Below are 21,813 nucleotides of genomic sequence, written 5' to 3' on the forward strand. Positions count from 1 at the left end.
TAAAATCAACGATCCTATAATACTTTCTCAACATCTTAATATTATCACTTTTCAATTTGTTTTTATATGAATCAATAAATTAAAAATCAAAATAACTATTACAAACTTATCATTACTACAAAAAAAAAAACACATTTATTATCGCTCATTTACCATCGAGTGTCCTTTGGACCGATGATGTAGAGGTTGTGATATTTACCATCTGTAATGTAGATGAGCCATCAGTATTGATTTGATCAATACCAACTCTGTTATTTTTTTTAACTGATGACGATGTTCTCAGAGGCAACGATGTAAATACTTGGAACCTTGATTTTAATATAAAATAACTTATCATTGTATTCAATTGATGATTATGTATTGTGTAATTAAGTTTAACGATATATTATGCAATTTTAATGAGATAATTATAAAATAACATACATAATATCTACTCAATAGCAAATTAACTAAAGATTAATTAACTGATTCCTGAATATTTGGTGTTATAATTTTTAACAGAACAACACATCAAACATGCATATAAGATTCATCATTCACCATCCAAAATTAAAAAAAATATTAATTGTACATAACATTTATAAACATATAGACTGGAAATATAATATTCAACATCAATACAAAATGTATTCTTCAACATATATAGTATTAACAACAACTCTTCTCGACATGTACAATATCTAAGTCTTAGAGCTACTAATTCTACAACTACCTAATCCCACCCACTATAAGTCTATAACTAATTTTTTTGTAAATAATAAGACCAACAAATATATAAATTGCTTTGTTAAATTTGATGGTATTATGCACATATTGTAGTTCAGTAATACATTTACATATTTGCTACTTATCCGAATACATATTTATATAATAAATATCCAATTTGTTTTTAAAAAAAATTAGAATATAAATGGAAAATTAATTAGGTTAACTAAGTCATTATTTCATTCAATAATTATTAGTTGTTTACTTGTTATCCATTTATATTATAGATAAGGATATTAATTAAATTAATTAGGTCAACTAAGTCATTATTTCATTCAATAATTATTAGTTGTTTACTTGTTATTCATTTATATTATAGATAAGGATATTAATTGTTGTGACCTGATTTAGTGATCTGAGTTATTAATTATTTTATTAAACAATTATTTGTTTTTCTCTTGATATCCATTTAATTATTTCATTCAACAGATAAGGAAATTCATGACCGGCTTTGGATATGTCATATATAATGTGTGGAATTTTGGGATACGAAAATTTATTTTACTTGTATTCCTAAATAATAGAAAAATGAATTGATAAAGAGAAAATAAGTAAGTACTATTGCATTGATTGATTACTTCTTTTTGTCTCATTACAATACAAGGCATTAAATAGTAATTAAGCATACAAAAATGGAAACATTTAATTATTAAAATTATTCCACAAGAGTTGGCAATACGAAATATATGGATCAGAGGTAAACTTGAATGATGTTTCTTTTGTTATATTACAGTCTATTTTAATTGTTGTACACTTTTCAATCTGCAATGCCTTCTTTTGACTAACTCAGCTGCTTATGTATTTTGCTATTTTAGTTCAAGTCATTTTATACAGAAAAATGGAAAATGGCCGAAATATTTCACCATGCATAATTGGAGTAAAGAATAAAGAAATTAAGAGGAGATGCGTACCGAGCATATTAATTAAGAAAAGTGATGAGAGCATGCAGGATGCATCTTGGTAAGCTCCAATCGATCGATCAATGATCATGCAAAGAGAACATATATAGTAAAATGGCAAGAGGAGAGATCCAAAAGGATCGATTGATCCCAATCACTGTTAATTTCTTAGTTATTTCGCCATCGCTCATACCAAGGATCAATGCGATCCCTTTGGATGCATCCTTTTACCACTGCTTCCAGCTCCAACAATGAAACACCTCTCTTTTATTCTGTTTTTTCCTTTAACCTTGGTGTGAGCTGCCAAAGTGGTAATGAAACCTCTCTCTCTCTCTCTCTCTCTGTGTATGTGTGTGTCACCTTTTAAAGAACTAGGGGAGATATCGATTAAGAGAGAGAGAGAGTTCAAATAAATTAAATCTGTGTGGAAAAGAAGGTTGGAGTCAATTGCTAATTAACATCTGCATGTGCTGTGCCCCGTAATTAATTAATATTCTATTGTTAACTAGTTGAGCTTTCTAATGATCTGATTTTAACGGCCCAGAAAGTCTTTAATTTCTATCTAAGATTTGGAACCGGATCATCTGCCCCTGGGGACAGGAAATTCCTGCCTCCAGAGTCACTGCAGAGTGGATCCCCATATAACTCTAAATCCAAAATCACTTTAATCCTAAATCCTTTAACAGTAACCATGTCTACTCCGCAGTGACTCCGAAGACAGGAATACTATTTTAACAATTTATTTTTAACTCTTAAAAGACTCTCAGTAACTTTTGACATTCTCAAAATACTTTTCTGGGAACCACAAAAAATAGTTTAAAATAACAAAAAAAAAAAAAACTCTTTTTTATTCTATTAGTGACACACATAAAGTCACACTTATCTAATTAATGAAAGAAATCTTCAAACAGATGAGTAGATGACCCTTCCTTAACGCGCCATTGTGACCACAACTAATTCATTCTGGACAAACTCAAAATATAAAAGCTGTAAAACATAATTTAAGCTTTCCACAACTAAATTTGAATCACTTTAGTTCGAGCTCATATGAAAGAGTTATGATCAAAATACGAGAGCGTGTCAATCTGAATTCTGAAGCTTCTGTGGCGATTATAACTTTGTTGGAATCGTCACTATTGAAAGAATGTCCCAGATGGTATCATGACTTGTTATTGAAACGGTGAAACTTACTAATTAAAATAGCGTTAGAGCGGTACGATTCAAACAGTGTCAGATTCAATCATAATTCATGCGGCCAAACCGATTCAAACAGTTCTAAATTTATCAAAATACACTGTTTCATTCAAACATATATATATTCATATTATAAATCAATCAGAAACTCCCTCTTCTATACAACATGAAATTTTTAAAAATGCTATTTCTCAAAAAAAAAAACCCACCATTTTTGAAAAATTCAAAATTTGACACGGCCGCACCCCGTAGATGCGGACTCATTTACTGGAGACCGCATCTAAGGGATGCGGACCATTAATGAGGTCCGCATTCTCAAGAATCAAGATGCAGCTCCATTTGTTTTTCAAACTTTGAAGTTTGAGTACAAATTCATTATAAAATATTATACAGCAAACTTCAAAGTTTGAAAAAAAAATGGAGCTGCAAACCTATTTTGTTAGTTTTCGAACTAAAGAATTCGTTTAAAAAATTTGTTATTTTTTTTTTAGAAATAACATTTTCAGTTTAAAATAGGTTCACGAACTATTATAGTTCTTACAAAGACTATTGATTTTTGCCTTTTGCCCATACTTTGTGGCTGTTTCCCTCTCAACATATTTGAAAAGGATATACTAAGATAGAGAGTTATATTGTATATCATTAACTGTACATTCTCTTAATTTAATTAAGTTGATTGGTACTAAATAACTACAAAAATAATCACTTTTGCAAGCACATTAAAAAAAAAGAAACATTTTTTTAAGTTCATAAATAATCTGAAAGATACATCAGGGCATTATTAATGGATGACTTGGTTCAGAATAACTGGAAGTACAAATAAATTCCCAAATAGATAAAATCAGAAATTCACGTCCATTCCCCGGTCTTGGCTGAAATAACAAAAATTCGGCTAAAACAAAAAGTTTCTCAGAAACATGAATTTTACTAAGAGTTTACTGTTTTTGGTCTGCAAAAATAAAATTCGGCCGAAACAGAAAGTTCTTCGTAAATGCAAATTTTACTTAGTGAATTTAATTGACTTCTATTTTTCTTTTGACATCTTAGCCCATAAAATACAAAGCAGCTGTATGGGCAATATGGCGCGAGAAAAATAGGCGAATCTTCTCCAACAAAATCATTTTTTTTTTTTTTTTTTAAGGAAAAGCAACAAAATCAAATCGGTGCACGTCCTAAAATAGAGGACACAGGGGGGAGGTGCTCATAGGGGTGTAAACGGATCAAATATTATCCGATTTTGTCTGAATCCGAATATGAAAAATTACTTAAATTATTCGATTCGTATTCGTATCTGAGACTATCCGTATCCGTATTCGAAAAATTATAACGGATACAAATACGGTAAAACATTTAATTATCTGTATCCGACCGTTTATATTTTTAAACCAAAACAATGTGTTATATGTTCTTAAATTGATTTATTAAATTGCATATTATATCCAATAATATATTAAATTGCATATTATATCCAATAATATATTAAATTGCATATAGATATATATATATTTTTTGATGAACAACACTATGACATAATTAATGACTAATATATTATTATGCAATTTATGCAATTTAGATATAGATATATATATATTTTGATGAACAAGACATAATTAATTTATAATTAGCTTGTTCGAACAATCAATTGTGGGCCAATAATTAGTAGATTAATAGGCTAAGTTGAAAGTTGTTGCTTGGGGAAACCAATCGAACTTACTCTAGTTTGAGTTTGGTTTGAATTAATTTCGAACTAAATTTAGTTTGAATTAATTTCAAATCAAATTTTTTATGAACTCAATTTCAAATATTTTACGAACTTTTTTACAACAAGGAGGAGTGATCATAATCGTCGAAAGCGAGATGTGAAAGTCGTCTCGGATTTTAGAACTGAGAGCGAAGGTTATGACTTGTGGCTCGACACCAATTGTCTTCTGCGGATTAAATTGCTGCAACGTTGTCTTTTGTGGATTAAATTGTGGTTGTGCGGGATCTTTTTCGAACTAGAATAGTTCACGAACCTATTTCGAATAAACCAGGTCCAGTTTGAATTTGGTTTGAATTAATTTCGAACTATTTTGAATCGAATTTTTTATGAACTTTTTCGAATCAAACTCGAATCGAATCACGAACTACGAATTTTTTTGTCCAGCCCTACTTGGAGGCATTCCACCAATTTTATGTGTGTATATGCCGTGCAAACATTTTCCACCGGACTTGGGTACGTGTTTTCTACTATGCAATATTTAAATGGGTAATGTTAGTTTATATCTAACTTTTATCCACTTAATATCTTGAAAAGTAGTGTTTAAAGCTAATTGTTTTATTAATTAAATATAATGTGTATTAAATTTTTGTCAATTTGGAATTCAATTGATCATTTATTGCAAAGGCATTAAACCTTCACATTTATAATTTTTTAAAATTGTTTCATGGAAGACTAAAAATCTTTCAAATCAACTTAAATTTGATAGACATGCTATTTACTTTCTTTTGAAAATCTTCGCAGAAGTTGCGAAATCGTGAGGGGGAATCAAACTCTCGACCTTTGAATACAACAACTCTAGAACTTTTTCCTAATCAATTATTGTGCTACCTCCCATTTCTCATTAGACATGCTATTTACGAAATGAATAATATATTTACAATTTTAGTTTTCTAATTTGAACAATATTTTTTAAATTATCTAATAGATATAAAAAAAAATTTAACTTACCATTAAATCATTTGACCTTTGTATGGATCATGTAGCATTAAAACTTGGTGAAATAACATGCTGCCCTGCGTAAACGCTATTCAATATTTTTTTTTAAATTTACTAAATATTATATATATATATATATATATATATATATATATATATAAAATAAACATAGGCTAGAACCATTCATATTTTGTTATCTTCGTTAGACTAATTAATATCGGTACATACACAAACACGCACATATGCTATATTTAGTGTGTTTTGTGAACGGAGGTATTTTAAAATGGTACTAGATGGGCATTCGCAGAAAAACATGCATTTCCACCGGATCGAAATTTTTATTTCTACCATATGCACAAAATTTGTTGGGAATTCGAAATTCACTCAGGCATCTAATTTATTTAGCGGCTTCAAAAACTAAGGGTCGCCAATTAACTATGTGACCTCAGTCTAGGAACCTCCAAATGAGTTGGTGGACCCATTTTTTTTTGTAATTAGCACAGATCTCTAAGCATATATAATTGCAAGGAAGTCAAGTTCTATGTCAGCCGACGTGGCACAGATTTAAAGGATGTCAATTTCTATAAAATGTGTGTGTGCATGTTTATATTCAAATCTCTTTCTTATTGCTCGAGATCCTGATTTATTGGTTAGTGAGATGTTAGCACATGATTTTTTAGACATATATTTCACAAAACAACTTAGTGGTGTCTCTTTTCATGAGTGGCATAATATGTTTTCTCATTTAAATAATTGTCGACTTAATCCCTTTTAAATGACACTTTATTATGGAGATGGTCCTCTATAGATAAGTTCATGGTTCATTCTTAATATAGGTGACTTGAATATGGAGGTATCCCTAAGTTTGAGTTCACATCTATTTGGTTATCAAAAATTCCTCTAAAGATCAAAAATTTTCTCTATCTTCTCAAAAGAAATAAATTGTTGACTAAGGAAAATCTTTCTCACAAAGGTTGGATGGATAATATATCATGCCATTTTTTTTGTTCTTTTGAATCAACTGATCATCTATTGTGCAATACCCCTTCTCTTTTCAAATATGAAACTGGATTGCTCAATATAATAACTTTATGTTTGAGAGATCTACAATGGATGATACATGGTTTATTAATGCTTCTATTCCTTTTAAAGATAAGTCTTTGGTAGAGCTTGTCCAAAGGCTTATCCGAGGCGCTGTGCTTTGGTGTTTATGGCTTGAAAGAAATAAGCTATATTTTCAACAATCTCATATGCCTACTTTAAAGGCTCTTAATTGGCTCCAAAATTATTGTTTTAGCTACATTTTGGTGTAAGACTTTAAATAATGGTTCATTGCTTAATCTGTCTTTAATTATGTCTTTGGACACTAATGACTTGTCTTCTCAGGATCTGATTGTATTAGAACCATAGGAAACAATTCAAGAGGGGGATTCAGAGATGGAGGTCGAGCACCCTATGCTGACACAAGAAGATTTAACCCATATACTTGGGTTATAGTTTCTAAATGATTAGGAGTTGTTTGTTGCTTGATGTTGTTAGGTTCTTGTTCTACCATGCTTTTGTTGTTTTTTCTATGCTTTGAATGTTTGATTGGGCACATTTCTATGTAACTGCCTTATGTTTTTTGTTTGTTTTTTGGTACAAATTGTATGCATTTCTTTCTCCAGTTGTTTGGAGTTGGAAGCAAACAATATTATGATTTCTAATAAAATCTGTGGATCACCACTTTTTTAAAAACAAAAAAACAAAAACAGTCACAGCTAAATAATTTGGCAACCTAGATAGTTTTTGAATTTTAACCAAACGATGGTGTTTTGGTTTATTTTTATTTATTATGGTATAAATGAAAATTTCGGTCCACCTGATGACTTCTCGGGCTCAAGGGTTAACAAGTGCGAAATTGTAAATTAAAACAAATGGCAATTACTTTATATTTGTTAATTATAATTATTAATTATCTTTGGTTGATTTCATAGGATGCTCTGAAGCTAGCTAGGTCACAATTCAGAAACATGTTATCCTCATCTCATCTCATCTCATCACACAGAATTTAATTTAATTTCTCCAGCTACCTAGCTAGCTACTCTTATCATGCATATCTAATTAATGTAACCACGTGCTAGATCCCTTCTCGCAAACACATACACATACACATGAATGAATGATATATATATATATATATATATATATATATCCATATATAGAGAAGGATCAAGTTACAACAATTTTTGAGTTACAACACGTTACAATAAGCATTTTCTACATTTCAAAGTTCAAATCGTCGATCTAAACCGTTAGATGTGATATCTACAATAAAATGTGCTTGGAAACCAAATTTTACATTTTTTGGAATTTTTTTACTATTTATTAAGATAGGTACAAAATTTAATGGTATGAATTTGACTAGTTTTTGTATCCATCTTAATAAATAGTAAACAAATTTCAAAAAATATAAAATTTGGTCTGCAAGCACATTTTATTGTAGAGATCACATCTAATAGTTTGGATCGACGATTTGGACTTTGAAAATGTAAAAAATGCTTGTTATAACTTGTTGTAACTCAAAAATTGTTGTAACTTGATCCCTCCTCATATATATATATATACACAGGGGCGGATCTACTGTAGCACAGGGGGGGTTAGCTGCCCCCCACTGGATTTTCAAAAATAGTGCTAAAAATCTGCTTTTCGGACCTCTGCCCCTCCCTGGAATTCAAATTGCCCCCTATAGCCCATTTTGGAATTCTAATAGACAGAACGGAGCCCATATAAACTCTGAGCGAAACAAATTAGCGGAGCCCAAATAGGCGCTGATCCCAAATAGCGAAAATTAGTTGAACCAAAATGTTTTTTTTTTTTTTTAATTCAAAGGCAGAGGCTGCCAAGTTGAACCAAAATGTTGATTTCAAATTCCCTATAAATGTTGAATTGTTGATTTTTTTTCAAATAATTTAGGATTTTTATTATATTGTTGGTATTTTTTTTTTGTTATGTTGAATTATACCCGATAAGCTATTGGGTTTGAACCCGATAAGCTATTTGCATCCGATTATTGCCCCGTCCTGACAAAAATCCTGCGTCCGCCCCTGTATATATACACACACAAACCATTTCAATTTATTCATCTGTTATTTTAAATACAAATAAAAAACATAGATGGCGGAAACGGCTAACACACAACCTATATAGAGGTTGATTGAATGAGCACATGATACCCATATTTATGCTTTATATATGTATTATTTTTTACAATTGATATGGTGTGTGTTAGTTATTATTACATGGAATCTGTGAGCTAGCTGAAGAGCACATGCATTAAACGTAATTAAGATAATTAACTAACTAACTAACTAACTAGATCCTAATCAATTATATGATGATCAGTACACGCTACATATATAATTACATCATGCCAACACTAGTGGAAAAACTGGAATTAGGATCAGTTATTTACGCACATTAGAATCGGAATTTAACCGATCTTGATTCGGGCAATACTAATACGAAACTAATCTGGATCGGTTAAACAACCGATCCTAAAAATTTAAATTAGGATCGGTTATTTCAATTAACCGATCCTAATGGTACCATTAGGATCGGTTGTTACAAATAATCGATCATAATGACCAACTATTATGATCGGTTATTTCAATTAACCAATCCTAATAGTACCATTAGAATCGGTTATTTAAAATAACTGATCTTAATAGTACTAATTAGGATCGGTTATTTAAAACAACCGATCCTAATTCCTTTTTCTTTTTTTTCTTTTTTTTTTGCAGAACCAACATATATTATATGAATCCATATTACATATTAAGAAATTACTCACAAGTCTCAGCAATAACCAACCTGAAACAAAGAGTTGCAATTAAGAAATTACTACTAAACCCAAAGCAGCTAATAACTCAATATCAGAATTTCAGCCTCATTTTCAAGATGGTACAAGTAATAAATATCAATAGGAGGAATGAAATACTTATTCTATCTCAAAATTCAACATAATAGCTAATAATTAAAACCAATAAGCCTAAATTTACCATTTTCGCAAATAAAATAAGAATTATGATCATATATATTTGCAATGGCAGTCAACATCTTTCGGCTTTGTTTGCAAATTACACGCAGGATTAAAATTCTAAAACCAAGTCATCAACAACATAAAATGACTAATTAAAGACAACAATACCTTGAATTGAACACAAAATTACCAATACCAAAATAGAATTTAATTAATACACCATAAATTGAATAATTGGTATCTAAATTATAACTGTTCTTCTGTGGCAGCGAAGAAGAGAGAAAGCCAAGCGCGACTTGAGAGAGCCGAGCGGACTTGAGCACTGAGAGGGTCTGAGAGCCGAGCAGACTTGAGAGCGGAGGCGCAGGTGGATTTTTTTTTTCTCTGGGCTCTGGGTGAGCCCGAGAGGAGGGAGAGCCAAGAGGGTGAGGCGAGAGAGAGAGACAGAGAAAGAGAGAGACACGGAGGAGAGGGAGAGAAAGAGAGAGGAATGAGTTGAGACTCAAAATTTTTGGCTAAGTACAGAGGTGTGAAACGAAAATAAATCCTAACGTCAAATTAGCATTAGGATCGGTTAATTCGAGAAAACCGATCCTAATATTATTAGGATCGGTTATTTTAGAAGACCGATCCTAATATATATACTACTAGGATTGATTCTTTAAAATAACCGATCCTAATAGTATTAGGATCGATTATTTAAAATAACCGATCCTAATGTATATATTATTAGGATCGGTTCTTTAAAATAACCGATCCTAATGTATATACTATTAGGATCGGTTCTTTAAAATAATCGATCCTAATACTATTAGGATCGGTTATTTTAAAGAATCGATCCTAATAATATATACATTAGGATCGGTTATTATAAAGAACCGATCCTGATAGTTTTTAGAATCGGTTTTTTAAAATTAACAAATTCAGATAGGTATTAGTATTGGTGTTTGATAATAATCAATCAATATAGGCCGATCCTAATTCCAGTTTCTTCACTAGTGCAAATCTCGTATCACCGGCTTATATATCAATTCTATTATATTAGCTATATCACTAACGATAGAGTTATTGAATCTATATATGATTGGTCGAAGAACCTAATTATTGACAAGCCTTCCTAGCAAAAATATGTTTTTGGGAGAACTTCCATGTACAATTAATTAGAGTGTTTTAATTCCAGCTTATATATATGTTTCTACGGGCCATATATATTAATAATATCATCATTTTTCTTGCTTAATCAAATAGAGTTAAAAGATCAGCTAACACATGCGCACATTTAAAGCCACCTCATCATCCTTGTGATCACAAGATCCATATATAACGAAGACCACAACAGCCTAATGGACACATAAAACAAAATAAATTATAAAACAACAACAACCGCCGCATACATAAAAAATGACATTTATAATAACAATGATCAATAATAGAAACCGTGAGTTAATTATTTAGTGCAGTGGCACAACCTTCTGTTTCTCTACGGATCAAAAATAATTTCTATAAGCGACAAAGGAAAAAAAAAATCCTAGCGCCGCCGTCATTCTCCTTCAATTTTCTATACCTCTCCATTTTATCTCTTTCACCTCTTCTAATTTTCACCTCCGATATAGTGATACCTTCCCCTCTCTCGTCTTTATCTCCTTAAACGAAGAGAAAAATAAGGGAGAGGAGAGGGAACCAAGCGGAGCCGACCGGAGCCGAGAGCACGGTATCGTCGGATCTCAAAGCGTAGAGTCTTTACTATCTCCATCTCGATCGAAGCATGGCGGTGAGTGAATTTAGCTGTCGGAGCGCAACGGCAATCGGACAAAAGCAGATCCGGTCGTGGAAAGATATGGAGAAAGAGGTAATAGAGTGTTTAAGAATAGATATTAGGATTAAGTGATCAGAGTAATTTACGAGATTTTATAAGAATAAATGAGTGTAGGTCTAAAAAGGAGGGTCATTTGACTCATTGTAAGTCCATTTTTTTTTATTATCAATGAAATTGTTAGTAGGCATTTAAAGCCACTAACTTTCAAAAAAAAAAAATTCTACAATATAAGATCGATGTTGATGTCTACATCGACTCTTTGATAAATAATGATAATAGAATAAATAAGATAAGTTTGTAGCGTGTTTAAAAAACAATAGCTTAAGTTTAATGGACACTTAAGAGTACCGTTAATTAAGCAATCGTTATGCGCATGATTAAGTAACCTTTAATTATATACGAATGTAAATAATTGGTTGTAATAAGTAAATTTGTGTAAGAATAGAGTATATATGCTTATTGTTTTCGTGTTCTAATTAGACCTCACATCATTATTTTTGCATTCAAAATCTAAAAGGTCGATTTGAATCACTCATATAATTATTCATATTAAAATATACTTCGAAATCAAACTTCATATTTTTAAAAGAAAAAAAAAGGTCTATTGTTTCAGATAGTTGCAAAATTACCGTTTTTTATAGTCCATAATCATTTGAAAATTTGTGATTTTGTACCTAGCTATCTAAAAATAGTAAAAAAAAACAAAGTTAAAAAAAATATAAATTTGATCTTCAAATATATTTTAATATAAAGATCGTATTGAACCGTTCAAATCGATTAATTATACTTTAAAAATAGAAATAAAAATGTCAGACAGAATTGGAGCACGAAAATAATAAAGTATTTTAACTCTACTCTTTTGTGTGATTATTAAGTATATATCAATCATCATTTTGGGAGAAATAAAAAATAACTAATATCTGAATATCTGATAGCAAGAATGATTTTTTTTTTTTTAAAAAAATCCCCAGTGAGCTGTTATACAGCATATATTGTACCATATATTGCAAACCGTACTTCAGAATGTAGTCATATAAATTGAAGGGTGTAAACAAAAATAAAATAAAATTGGATGCATAGGCACTGAGAAGCTAGGACAGTTTGATTTTAATTTTTTAAAGAGGACCAGAAATCATTTACACTTAATTTTCTTTATAAAATCTAAAGAAAACAATAAATTTCCGATTAACAGATAGTTTTTAGCTAAATATTAATTTTTGATCTTGGTAAAGAAAATATCCATCAAAATTCAAATAAAAATCTTTATAGTTATTAAATAGTTGTTTGAACCCAAGTCTCCAACTGTCCTAGTATAAAACAAAACACAAAGTTTTCTGATATTCGAATATCCAATCAAATTCGTCTTATTTTTATTGAAATTCGTACGAACAATTTAAATTACGAATCAATTTAGATTAATGTGTAGGGTTGGTAAAAAAATCCGTAGTTGATGATTCGATTCGAGTTTGAAAGTATAATTTGATTTGAAATTAGTTTATTCTGAAACGAACTAAACCAGTTTGGTTCGAAATTAATTCGAACCAAATTCGAACTGGATTTGGTTCGATTGAAATGGGTTCGCGAATTTTTATGATTCAAATCTCATAATAACATCGGTTGTTCATTTACCTAATGAAATTAAAACACAAAATAGAGAGTCATAATTTAACCTAGCCGACGGCTATCTCTCATCTCTCTCGCTCTCAAATCTCAATAACCTAGTTCGCTCTCTGCCTCTCCCTGACTCGCTCACTCTCGCACTAAAACCTAGCTGACGCTCTCGACGACTAGCCATCTCTCCAGCCGTTGCTCCTCTCTTCGGCCTAGATAGCTATTTCTCCTCTCTCCGGTCGTCTCTCCTCTGCTTTCTCTACCTTTCGGATTCTCACTTCATTAGATGGTTCGATCGAGGGTTTGATTGAGTGAGCACTCGGAATACGATTACTTGTTTTACTGCATATTCTAGTTCTTGCACTTAATTATCTTTTTACGATTATATGTTGTGATATATTTTTTCATTGATCTTCTCCAGTGATGGTCCGTTTGCTATTATGGGTTGGTTAGAGGAATTAGTAGCATCAAACAATTGCTGCCCTTGTTGAGTCATGTTTGCTATTTTTTTCTGATTTTTTGTTATGGGTTTTGTCTTTGGTTATGTATCAGTTTTACTGGTAAGAGGCGTTGTTATGGGTGTTGTTGTGATTTTTGGTTTTATGCGGTTATCACACCGTGTTCTGATACTATGTTGAAATTATGAAATCTTTTGGCTATGCTTTTGTGTGTGAACTGTGAAGTTTGAAAATATAATTAACTTTACGTTTAATTTCTGTTTAATTTAGATTTTGGTTGTGCTATTTTATTTAATGGTGATTGTTTAATGAGGAGGGTTCAAATGCCTTCATTTTTTTGTGCCTCCATCATGTCTTCATTTTTCAAATCTTTAATAACTCAAGATTTAAAACTTAAAAGTCAAAATAAAACCGTTAGATGTGATCTATGTTATTTTCTCTATGTGCTCATAAAAAATTTTCATATTTCAATTTTGTTTTTATGTGAATCAATAAGTTTAAAAATTAACATCTAGAAATCATCCAAATTAGTGCATTTTTTACAAGCTCTTGATGACAATCAAAATAAAATTGAAATGTCATAATTTTTTACATGTGCATAGATAAAATGATGTAGATCATATTCAACGGTTTTATTTTGATTTTTAACTTTTAAATTTTGAATTATTAAAGTTTTAAAAAATGGAGACATGATGAAGACACAAAAAATAAAGACATTTGAATCCTTCACTTGTTTAATTTAGGTTTTGATTGTGCTCTTTTCTGTTTAATTTAGGTTTTTGTACTTAGTTTAATGGTTATTGTTCAAAATCATATCTTAACTCGAACCATTTTCGAATCAAATCAAACTAGTTTGAGTTGTACCGAATCAAACTTGAATTGGTCCATTCAATTCAAAACTCAGTTTCAATTTCAAACCAGTTTGGATTCGAAATTAATTTGAACTTGAACTTGGGTAGATTTGATTTGGTTTGGTTCGTTGCCAGCCCTCCTATCAATAATGTGGATCTAATTCATTCGCAAAAATCTCAAACGGATCAAACGAAAATGATTAAATATCGGATTAATGATAAATCTGATCCGATGTTCATAGAATATCTTTTTCTCCCTGTATTAAAAATTTAAAACAGAACTAGTAAAACAATTTTTAAAATATCTGAAGATGGGCTTTGTAAAATCACATATATATTGTATTCGGGCCTACAAATGGGCTTTGCATTTGGGGAAAGGCCTCCCCAAAGGACTTCCAATTTTATTTTGCATTCATTACAATGGATGGATGATATCATGCAAGTTTTGCTTTGATAACTGATTAGTTGAAAAAAAATTAACTTTCAATTCAATATTGAAAATAGAAGGTTAACCATAATATCTTATGCATTGATGATTGCCAACTATATTTTTATGTGTATTTGTGTGCAGTATAGGGTTAATTAATTTTTGAACAGGCAGAGTGTTTATAATTTCCTTGTTTGCATAGCTATGGCCTATGGGGGATGGATAGATGTATATATCATTTGCGATTAATTGATTGGTTGTTGGTCAATGAATTGTAAAGATAATTATTTATTATAATTAACAAGGGACAGACTAAATATAAAGTGATGAACCCTGTCTGCGTACGTGCAATCTACAAATTAAAATTAAATTTTGAAATTTGAAAGACCGATTCGATTGGATTCCATTCTTGGGCTACACCTCGGCAGCACGTTGTAGTGCAAACAATATATACATGTACACTGAATTTATATGCTATGTAATTAATTAAGCAAAACAAAACCATTTATTATTATAAAATAAAATAAATGAACACGGCAGGGAGGCATGGACCGCATGGAGGCAATTAGGACTATAACCACTGACGCCTGTCCGGCCGCAAATCACGCTAACAAATTAATTATCTCAAGTAACATCCCAACAACCAAATTTGAAATTCCAATGGCACCATGGACAAAGTTCTGATCTCTCTCCATTGCTCATCTGAAGCATCCCCAAATTTCTTTCTTTATTTATTCTTTAACATCAAATTTTTAATCGTAGATATTACTTTTGAGAAAATTAATAACGTTATTTTTTTTGTTTGCATATTGTTGCGTCAAACCTATTAATATTTAACAAATGCATAGCGCGGATTATTAAATACAAAATGTCAATTGTGACCTTTTCAAATTTCACAGGACATGATCTTGAGTCACTTTCATAAATCCCAACTTAATATGTTCTATAAAATGGTTATTGACATGTAAACATCGTCATTTGATGCTGATTTAAATTAAACAGTAATCGAAAGGAGTTCAGAATTTTGAAACATTAAAATTTTTAATTCGGAAATACTAACATAAATTCATCTCATTTCTTTCCAACCATAATTAAATTTAGCCGCAAATATGTTCCTTTTCCATAAATAAGATGTTTTTTCCGGTTACATTTTTTTGTCGATTGCTGAGAGTAAGCCACGAAATGAAGCGATTTAATTAATTAAAAAAAGAGAAGAAATAAATATAAGTAGGAAAAAATATTAAAAAAATTATAAGAAGCGCGATACTTGCAATGTGTAATATTGTGTTACAAGCAGCAAAAAGCAATGAGAAAAGAATACTAAAGCGCGTAAGTTTCGGTTGTGGCGCACAAAAATTGAAACTTTTGGTACCTTTATCAAAAAAAAAAATGAACAGAGAGCGGAATTAGAAGATTGTATATGGGGCCCGTGCATGGGACCCGCGGGTAAGACATCAGACATTCAGACATGGCAAATTTAGGCGCAATTAATTAATTAATAAAGATTTCCATTTGTCGATTTGCCATTGACAGAAATTAATAGAGGGCGAGAGAGAGAATATAAATATATAATATATATATATAAGAGCGTGCGGCCACGACCTCAGAAGAAGGGACCCAGATGCCAGCTGCATCTTTGCTCCCGGCCTCTTCTCTTCGCACAGAAAAGAAAAAGTAAAAATAAAAGTTAATAATAATAATAATAATTAATAATAGATAAGACGTAGAAAATAACGAAGTCCATTGTATTGCATTCATTCATTCATTGAGCATAATTTGGTTACATTACATTACATGCACTACTATCTAATTCCAACAAACAAGAAGAAAAAGGAAAGATAACGAAAAAGAAAAGAAAGAGAATTGAAGTAAGCTGAGCTGAGCTGAGAATTCAGCTTGGCAGGAGAGAGAGAGAAGAGAAGAAAGGAAACGGAGAGGGTATACAGTGAATCAGCCAGTGATCAGCATATCGAGGATATATAAATCATATTAAGGCGATATGAGAAAGCTTTGCCCGAATCTGGATCGTGAGGATGGGCTGGAGACGGTGCTGGAGGTGCCCATCCCCGAGGAGATGTTTGCATCCCTCTGCGGGTCCGGAGGCAGCTCCCGTGGCAACAAGCTCTTCGGCTACTCCAACCTCGTCAAGGCCTGGATGCTACGTCCCCACCTCGGCCACGGCCAACATAACCAGCATCCACGCTCTGAGCCCGCCTCCATGAGTCGTGGTGAGCTGCAGCTCATGCTTGGCGTCATTGGTGCCCCCCTCATTCCCCTTTCCGTCCCCACCTCTCAGTCCCCTCTCGCTCACCACCTCCGCGACGACCATTTCGTATGTTCTCTAGCTATCTTTTATCAATTAATTAAATTCACTAGATAGATATATAGATTTAATGCAAATGGTGATCACCATGCATGCTCATGTAGTAACAGATGTGGGAATGTTGAAGTTTTAATTTTCTGTTTATTGTAAATGGGCGTTCGCCTTGTTTCAAAAAAAAAGAAAAAAGAAGAAGAAGAAGAAGCTATATATATATATGGTGCTAATTAATACTACAATTAATACATATATATCATATATTCATGCATGATAAATAATTAATGAAACAGGAGGCAACAACGGCGAAATACATCGTGCAGCAGTACATAGCTGCTTCTGGAGGTGAATGGGCGTTGAACTCAGTCACCAGCATGTACGCCATGGGCAAGGTCAAGATGTCCGCCTCTGAGCTAAATACCAGCGATGGCGCTGCTATAAATGCCACTGATGCCATTAACACAAGTGTGCCCAGCAAGAAAGGATCCGGATCCAACAAAGGGATGCACGGCTGTGAGATAGGAGGCTTCGTGCTCTGGCAGAAGCAGCCCGACATGTGGTGCCTTGAGCTCGTTGTTTCTGGCTGCAAGATCAGCGCCGGAAGTGACGGCAAGGTCGCTTGGCGCCAGACTCCATGGCACCAGTCCCATGCTTCCCGAGGACCCCCAAGGCCCCTCCGCCGTTCCCTCCAGGTACGTACATGTATTCCATTGTAACAATTATTAGTTTATTACAAATATGCAGCACGTAATTAATTATTAACTGCCTTTTGAATTTCCAATTTAATTACCTATTAATTTATTATACATATAGAGTACTATGCATTTCATTCCAGTCCACACTTGTTTTTCTTTTAATTTTTTTAAACATTACAAAAAAAAAAAAAATCATACAATACTTCTGATTTTTGAGGAGGCTGCACTTGCTAATAGATAGTCAAATGCACGCATGCATGCCACTCCTGCCGTCCTGTGATTACGGTAATACACTACATATAATACAATATAACTGTACAATACATGGAGAATGAATCAATGAATTATGATTTTTGTTTTTTGTTTTTTTTGGTTGAAATTATGAATTATGAATGGAATTGACTGCATCAGTATTAAAAAAAAAATTTATGAATGGAATGAGTAGGTGTAGCTGGGCCGCCTTTTGAATTTTCTTTTCTTTTTCCATTCCCATCCTGCTGTGATTCATGCATGCCTTTGTCCATACAGATCACATCTCTTTCTAGACTTTGCCCCCCCAACCCGAAGTCTTTTGATCAACAAAAGAAAAAGAGCACAATATAATAATTAGATGCACCCCCAAATTCAAACCTCACCTAAAATCAGTTCGCAGTGACTCTTTTTTTATGGTTTGGTAAAAGTTGAGAGTTAATTTGATTATGCTTAATTAAATTAATCAAATGGGATCGACTACTGATTGACTAATGTCTAAGACTAATTATGAGTTGAAGATTGATCGATGAGAATCAGATACGACAATCAATTACCAGTTGAATTTCCATTCCACTTGACTGCAATTTGATCATATATGCTTTTTGAGTAACAAGAAAAACACACCATCTGCTTCTGTTTGTAAAAATTAGGCATAGTCTAGTCCAGTGCCCAATGGAAAGATGATAGGTGATAGATGAGGCGTGCATGTGCATGTGATGCGAGCCAGGTGCATGTAATGCCAAAATATCAAGCACATGGTGGGTGGGTGGGTACTGGGATGGGTTAGTGTCGCAGTGACTAGTATAGCCAGTGTGTGTGTTGGGCTTGTCAGTTGAATTTTTCTCCTCCGAGCAATGAGTCAATATGACATAACCTCCCTTGATCCCTTCGCTGTTAGATCAAATTTACATATGCCAAGGCTCAAGATTCTCTTTAACTGATACTAGAGACTAGATAAGTAAAAGTAAAAGAATGATTATTGTTTGATTATACCACAAAACGAGTAGCTATTTTCGCGTACTAATAACATACTAGTATCATACCCGTACGTTGCAACGGGAACATACTATAAGAAAAAAATATCAATGAAAATAATAATAATTATCCAAAAATTAAGACACATGTTAATAGCTCGATTCGAATTTAATATCAAATATCGTACAACAATTCAATATTGACATATAATATGATATCAAAAAACATAAATAAAAAGTATTATCGTGTGTATGTATAGAATACACACACATATTATAAGAGAAATATATATTTACACACACGTTCCAATTTATATTTTTCTTTGTTTCCAATTTATATCCCTCTTCTTCTTTGTTTCCAATTTAGAATACACACACATCCATTGATATGTTATATATTGAAAATATATTATAAAGTACCCACAACAATATGTATAAAAACAAAGAAAAAGGAATAAGGAAATAAAAAAAAAATTCCATTGTGATCCGTATAGAAATGAAAAAGAAGTAAGGAAACAAAGAAATAAGAAAATGGAAAGTAGAGTCTTTTTAATTAAAGAGGAGAAATATGAAAACAAAGAAATAAATAAACAAATAAATATATAGCTAAATTTTAAAATTTGTTCAATTTTAATTGTAATGTATTGTGTAGTAGCACATGTGGTGAGTATGTTTTTAACTAAATTTAGACTTTTATACATAAAACCGATGCATTTAATTAAAAAAAGACTAATTATGTAATTGGAGGGTTGAGATCAAATCCGAAATTTCATCTTTCAATCGTAGCTGTTGGCGGATCGGACACCCAACGTACTTAATAATAGAATGGAGATATCATGCATACATGTAATGAGTACACAACGTGCATACCCTTTTTTTTTTTTTCATTCTTTACCGTTATGAGGTTAAAAAATGCACCCCCAACATGTTATGTACTGTTCGAAATGTGCATACCAGTATGCTACAAGCCCCTTTATATATAGTTGGAGAATAAATGACTTTATATGACCAATTAATTATCTTAACTCTCTTCGTCTCTCCTTTTTCTTACTTTATGTTTTCATGAGCTCTGTATCCCATTTAAATGTAATATCCTTTTCTGAATGGGTAATTTAATTGTGCCTAAAACAGCCTCTAATTTATAAGAGGGGGATCATTATCATATGAATGACATATATGCTGACAAATTAAAAACGTGCAGGGATTGGATCCGATGCTGACGGCCAATCTGTTTGCAAACTCAGTGTGCAACGGCGAGAAGTCGATAAATGGGGAGGACTGCTTCGTGCTGAAGGTGGAGGCAGAGGCGGCCAGCCTACAGGCACGCAACAGCAGCAGTGTTGAGATCATGCGGCACACGGTGTGGGGCTACTTCAGCCAGCGCACCGGCCTGTTAGTGCAGCTGGAGGACTCCCACCTGCTTCGTATCCGGTCATCCTCTGCCCAAGGCAGTGTCTACTGGGAAACCACCATGGAGTCTGTCATCGACGACTACCGCCCAGTTGACGGCATCAACATTGCCCACTCTGGCCACACCACCGTCTCCCTGCTCCGCTACGGGGACACCACAGAGGGAAACACCCGCACACGCATGGAAGAGGTGTGGACCATTGAGGAGGTTGACTTCAACATATGGGGCCTCTCCAAGGACTGCTTCCTCCCTCCCAGTGACCTCAAAGACACCAAACAGGACACCACCAATGATCATGCCGTCGTCCTCGATAAAAGTAAAAGCAGTAATAATAGCAATACCAATGTAAATTCATCATCATCTCAACCACTGCTCAAAGTGCAGTCTGCCATTAGGGTGGGGCCGGCTCAAGTGGCTGCAGTTGATGATTCTGATTTACCCGATGAAAACCAAACTACTTGACCCCTCTTTTTTTTTTTATGATTTCTTCCATATTTTTGCCCCCCCTCCCCAATTGACTCACGCGTGCAAGATGATGCCGCACATGTAAATATTTGGAAATGTGAATTTCTTTTTTCCAAGGGGTATATGTAAATGCCTGATAGAATGGTAATTTTGTGTGTGTATTTTGAGAGAATGAATGGAGAGAGACTAGACTAACAGCCTAGTGTATCTTGAGCCTGTGCTGCTCTCTTCTTCTTATAAACATGCTCTGCCTATTCTAGTATTTTAATTACATTGCTCTTACATACACAGCTTCTTTAATTCTACTGCCTAATTTTGACTCCTTTCTAGATTCTGGAGAACAGTGTTATTGTGCAATTAACCTTCCCAAAATCAAAATCAAAATCAAAATAAAACTACTTCACAACTTATAAATCAGAGGTGACAGTTTTTGAAAATTAAGAATGAATTATATTAATTAGTTCTGTTGTTACAATTCTCTGATACATGGTATTTATAAAACTAACTATACAATTAGCCGTTGCCTCATTTCCTAATCTGTTGGATTGTTGCCTGATTATTAGAATCAAACTAGGTATCAAATATGACTTGACAGCTATACAATGGATGTTTTTTTTTTGAAGGTTGGTGGTGAAGTACCACCAACAGATATATTAATAAGAAAAGTTATTTACATTGGACTACCTAGTCCAACTTACATTAAAATTGATCACTTAACTATCAAAAATAGATTGCAGTAAATTACAATGTAGCTCTCCATGCCCAACCTCCGCTCCCGTTGGACACCTATCCCAATTGTTCCCAAAACATAATTTCGATTGTTGTATTATTAATCAACAAATGCACCGGTTTACTCTTGTTGGAGAAAAATCTTCTATTTCTCTCGCGCCACAAAGCCCAAGCTCCTGCCGCCCAAATCCTGTTAATTGTCGGTACTATACAATGGATGTTAATTTATA

The 21,813-nt window shown here is 32.8% G+C and overlaps 1 protein-coding gene across 1 annotated transcript; it reads left to right on the top strand.

Moving 5' to 3' along the window:
• Positions 1-16,580: 16,580 nt before the first annotated feature.
• Positions 16,581-20,970, top strand: LOC144568468 (uncharacterized). The gene is made up of 3 exons (XM_078318826.1): positions 16,581-17,072; positions 17,351-17,749; positions 20,180-20,970. The coding sequence occupies exons 1-3, from the start codon at positions 16,740-16,742 to the stop codon at positions 20,849-20,851; spliced, it is 1,404 nt and encodes a 467-aa protein (XP_078174952.1). The 5' UTR covers positions 16,581-16,739; the 3' UTR covers positions 20,852-20,970.
• The last annotated feature ends 843 nt before the right edge of the window (positions 20,971-21,813 follow it).

The sequence above is a fragment of the Carex rostrata genome, chromosome 17 (assembly GCF_964058835.1).
Source record: "Carex rostrata chromosome 17, lpCarRost1.2, whole genome shotgun sequence".
NCBI lineage: Eukaryota > Viridiplantae > Streptophyta > Magnoliopsida > Poales > Cyperaceae > Carex > Carex rostrata.

Coding starts and splice junctions, on each gene's coding strand:
- LOC144568468 (XM_078318826.1), top strand. CDS start 16,740: ATGAGAAAGCTTTGCCCGAATCTGGATCGTGAGGATGGGCTGGAGACG. Junction 17,073..17,350: donor ACCTCCGCGACGACCATTTC/GTATGTTCTCTA, acceptor TTAATGAAACAG/GAGGCAACAACGGCGAAATA. Junction 17,750..20,179: donor CCCTCCGCCGTTCCCTCCAG/GTACGTACATGT, acceptor AAAAACGTGCAG/GGATTGGATCCGATGCTGAC.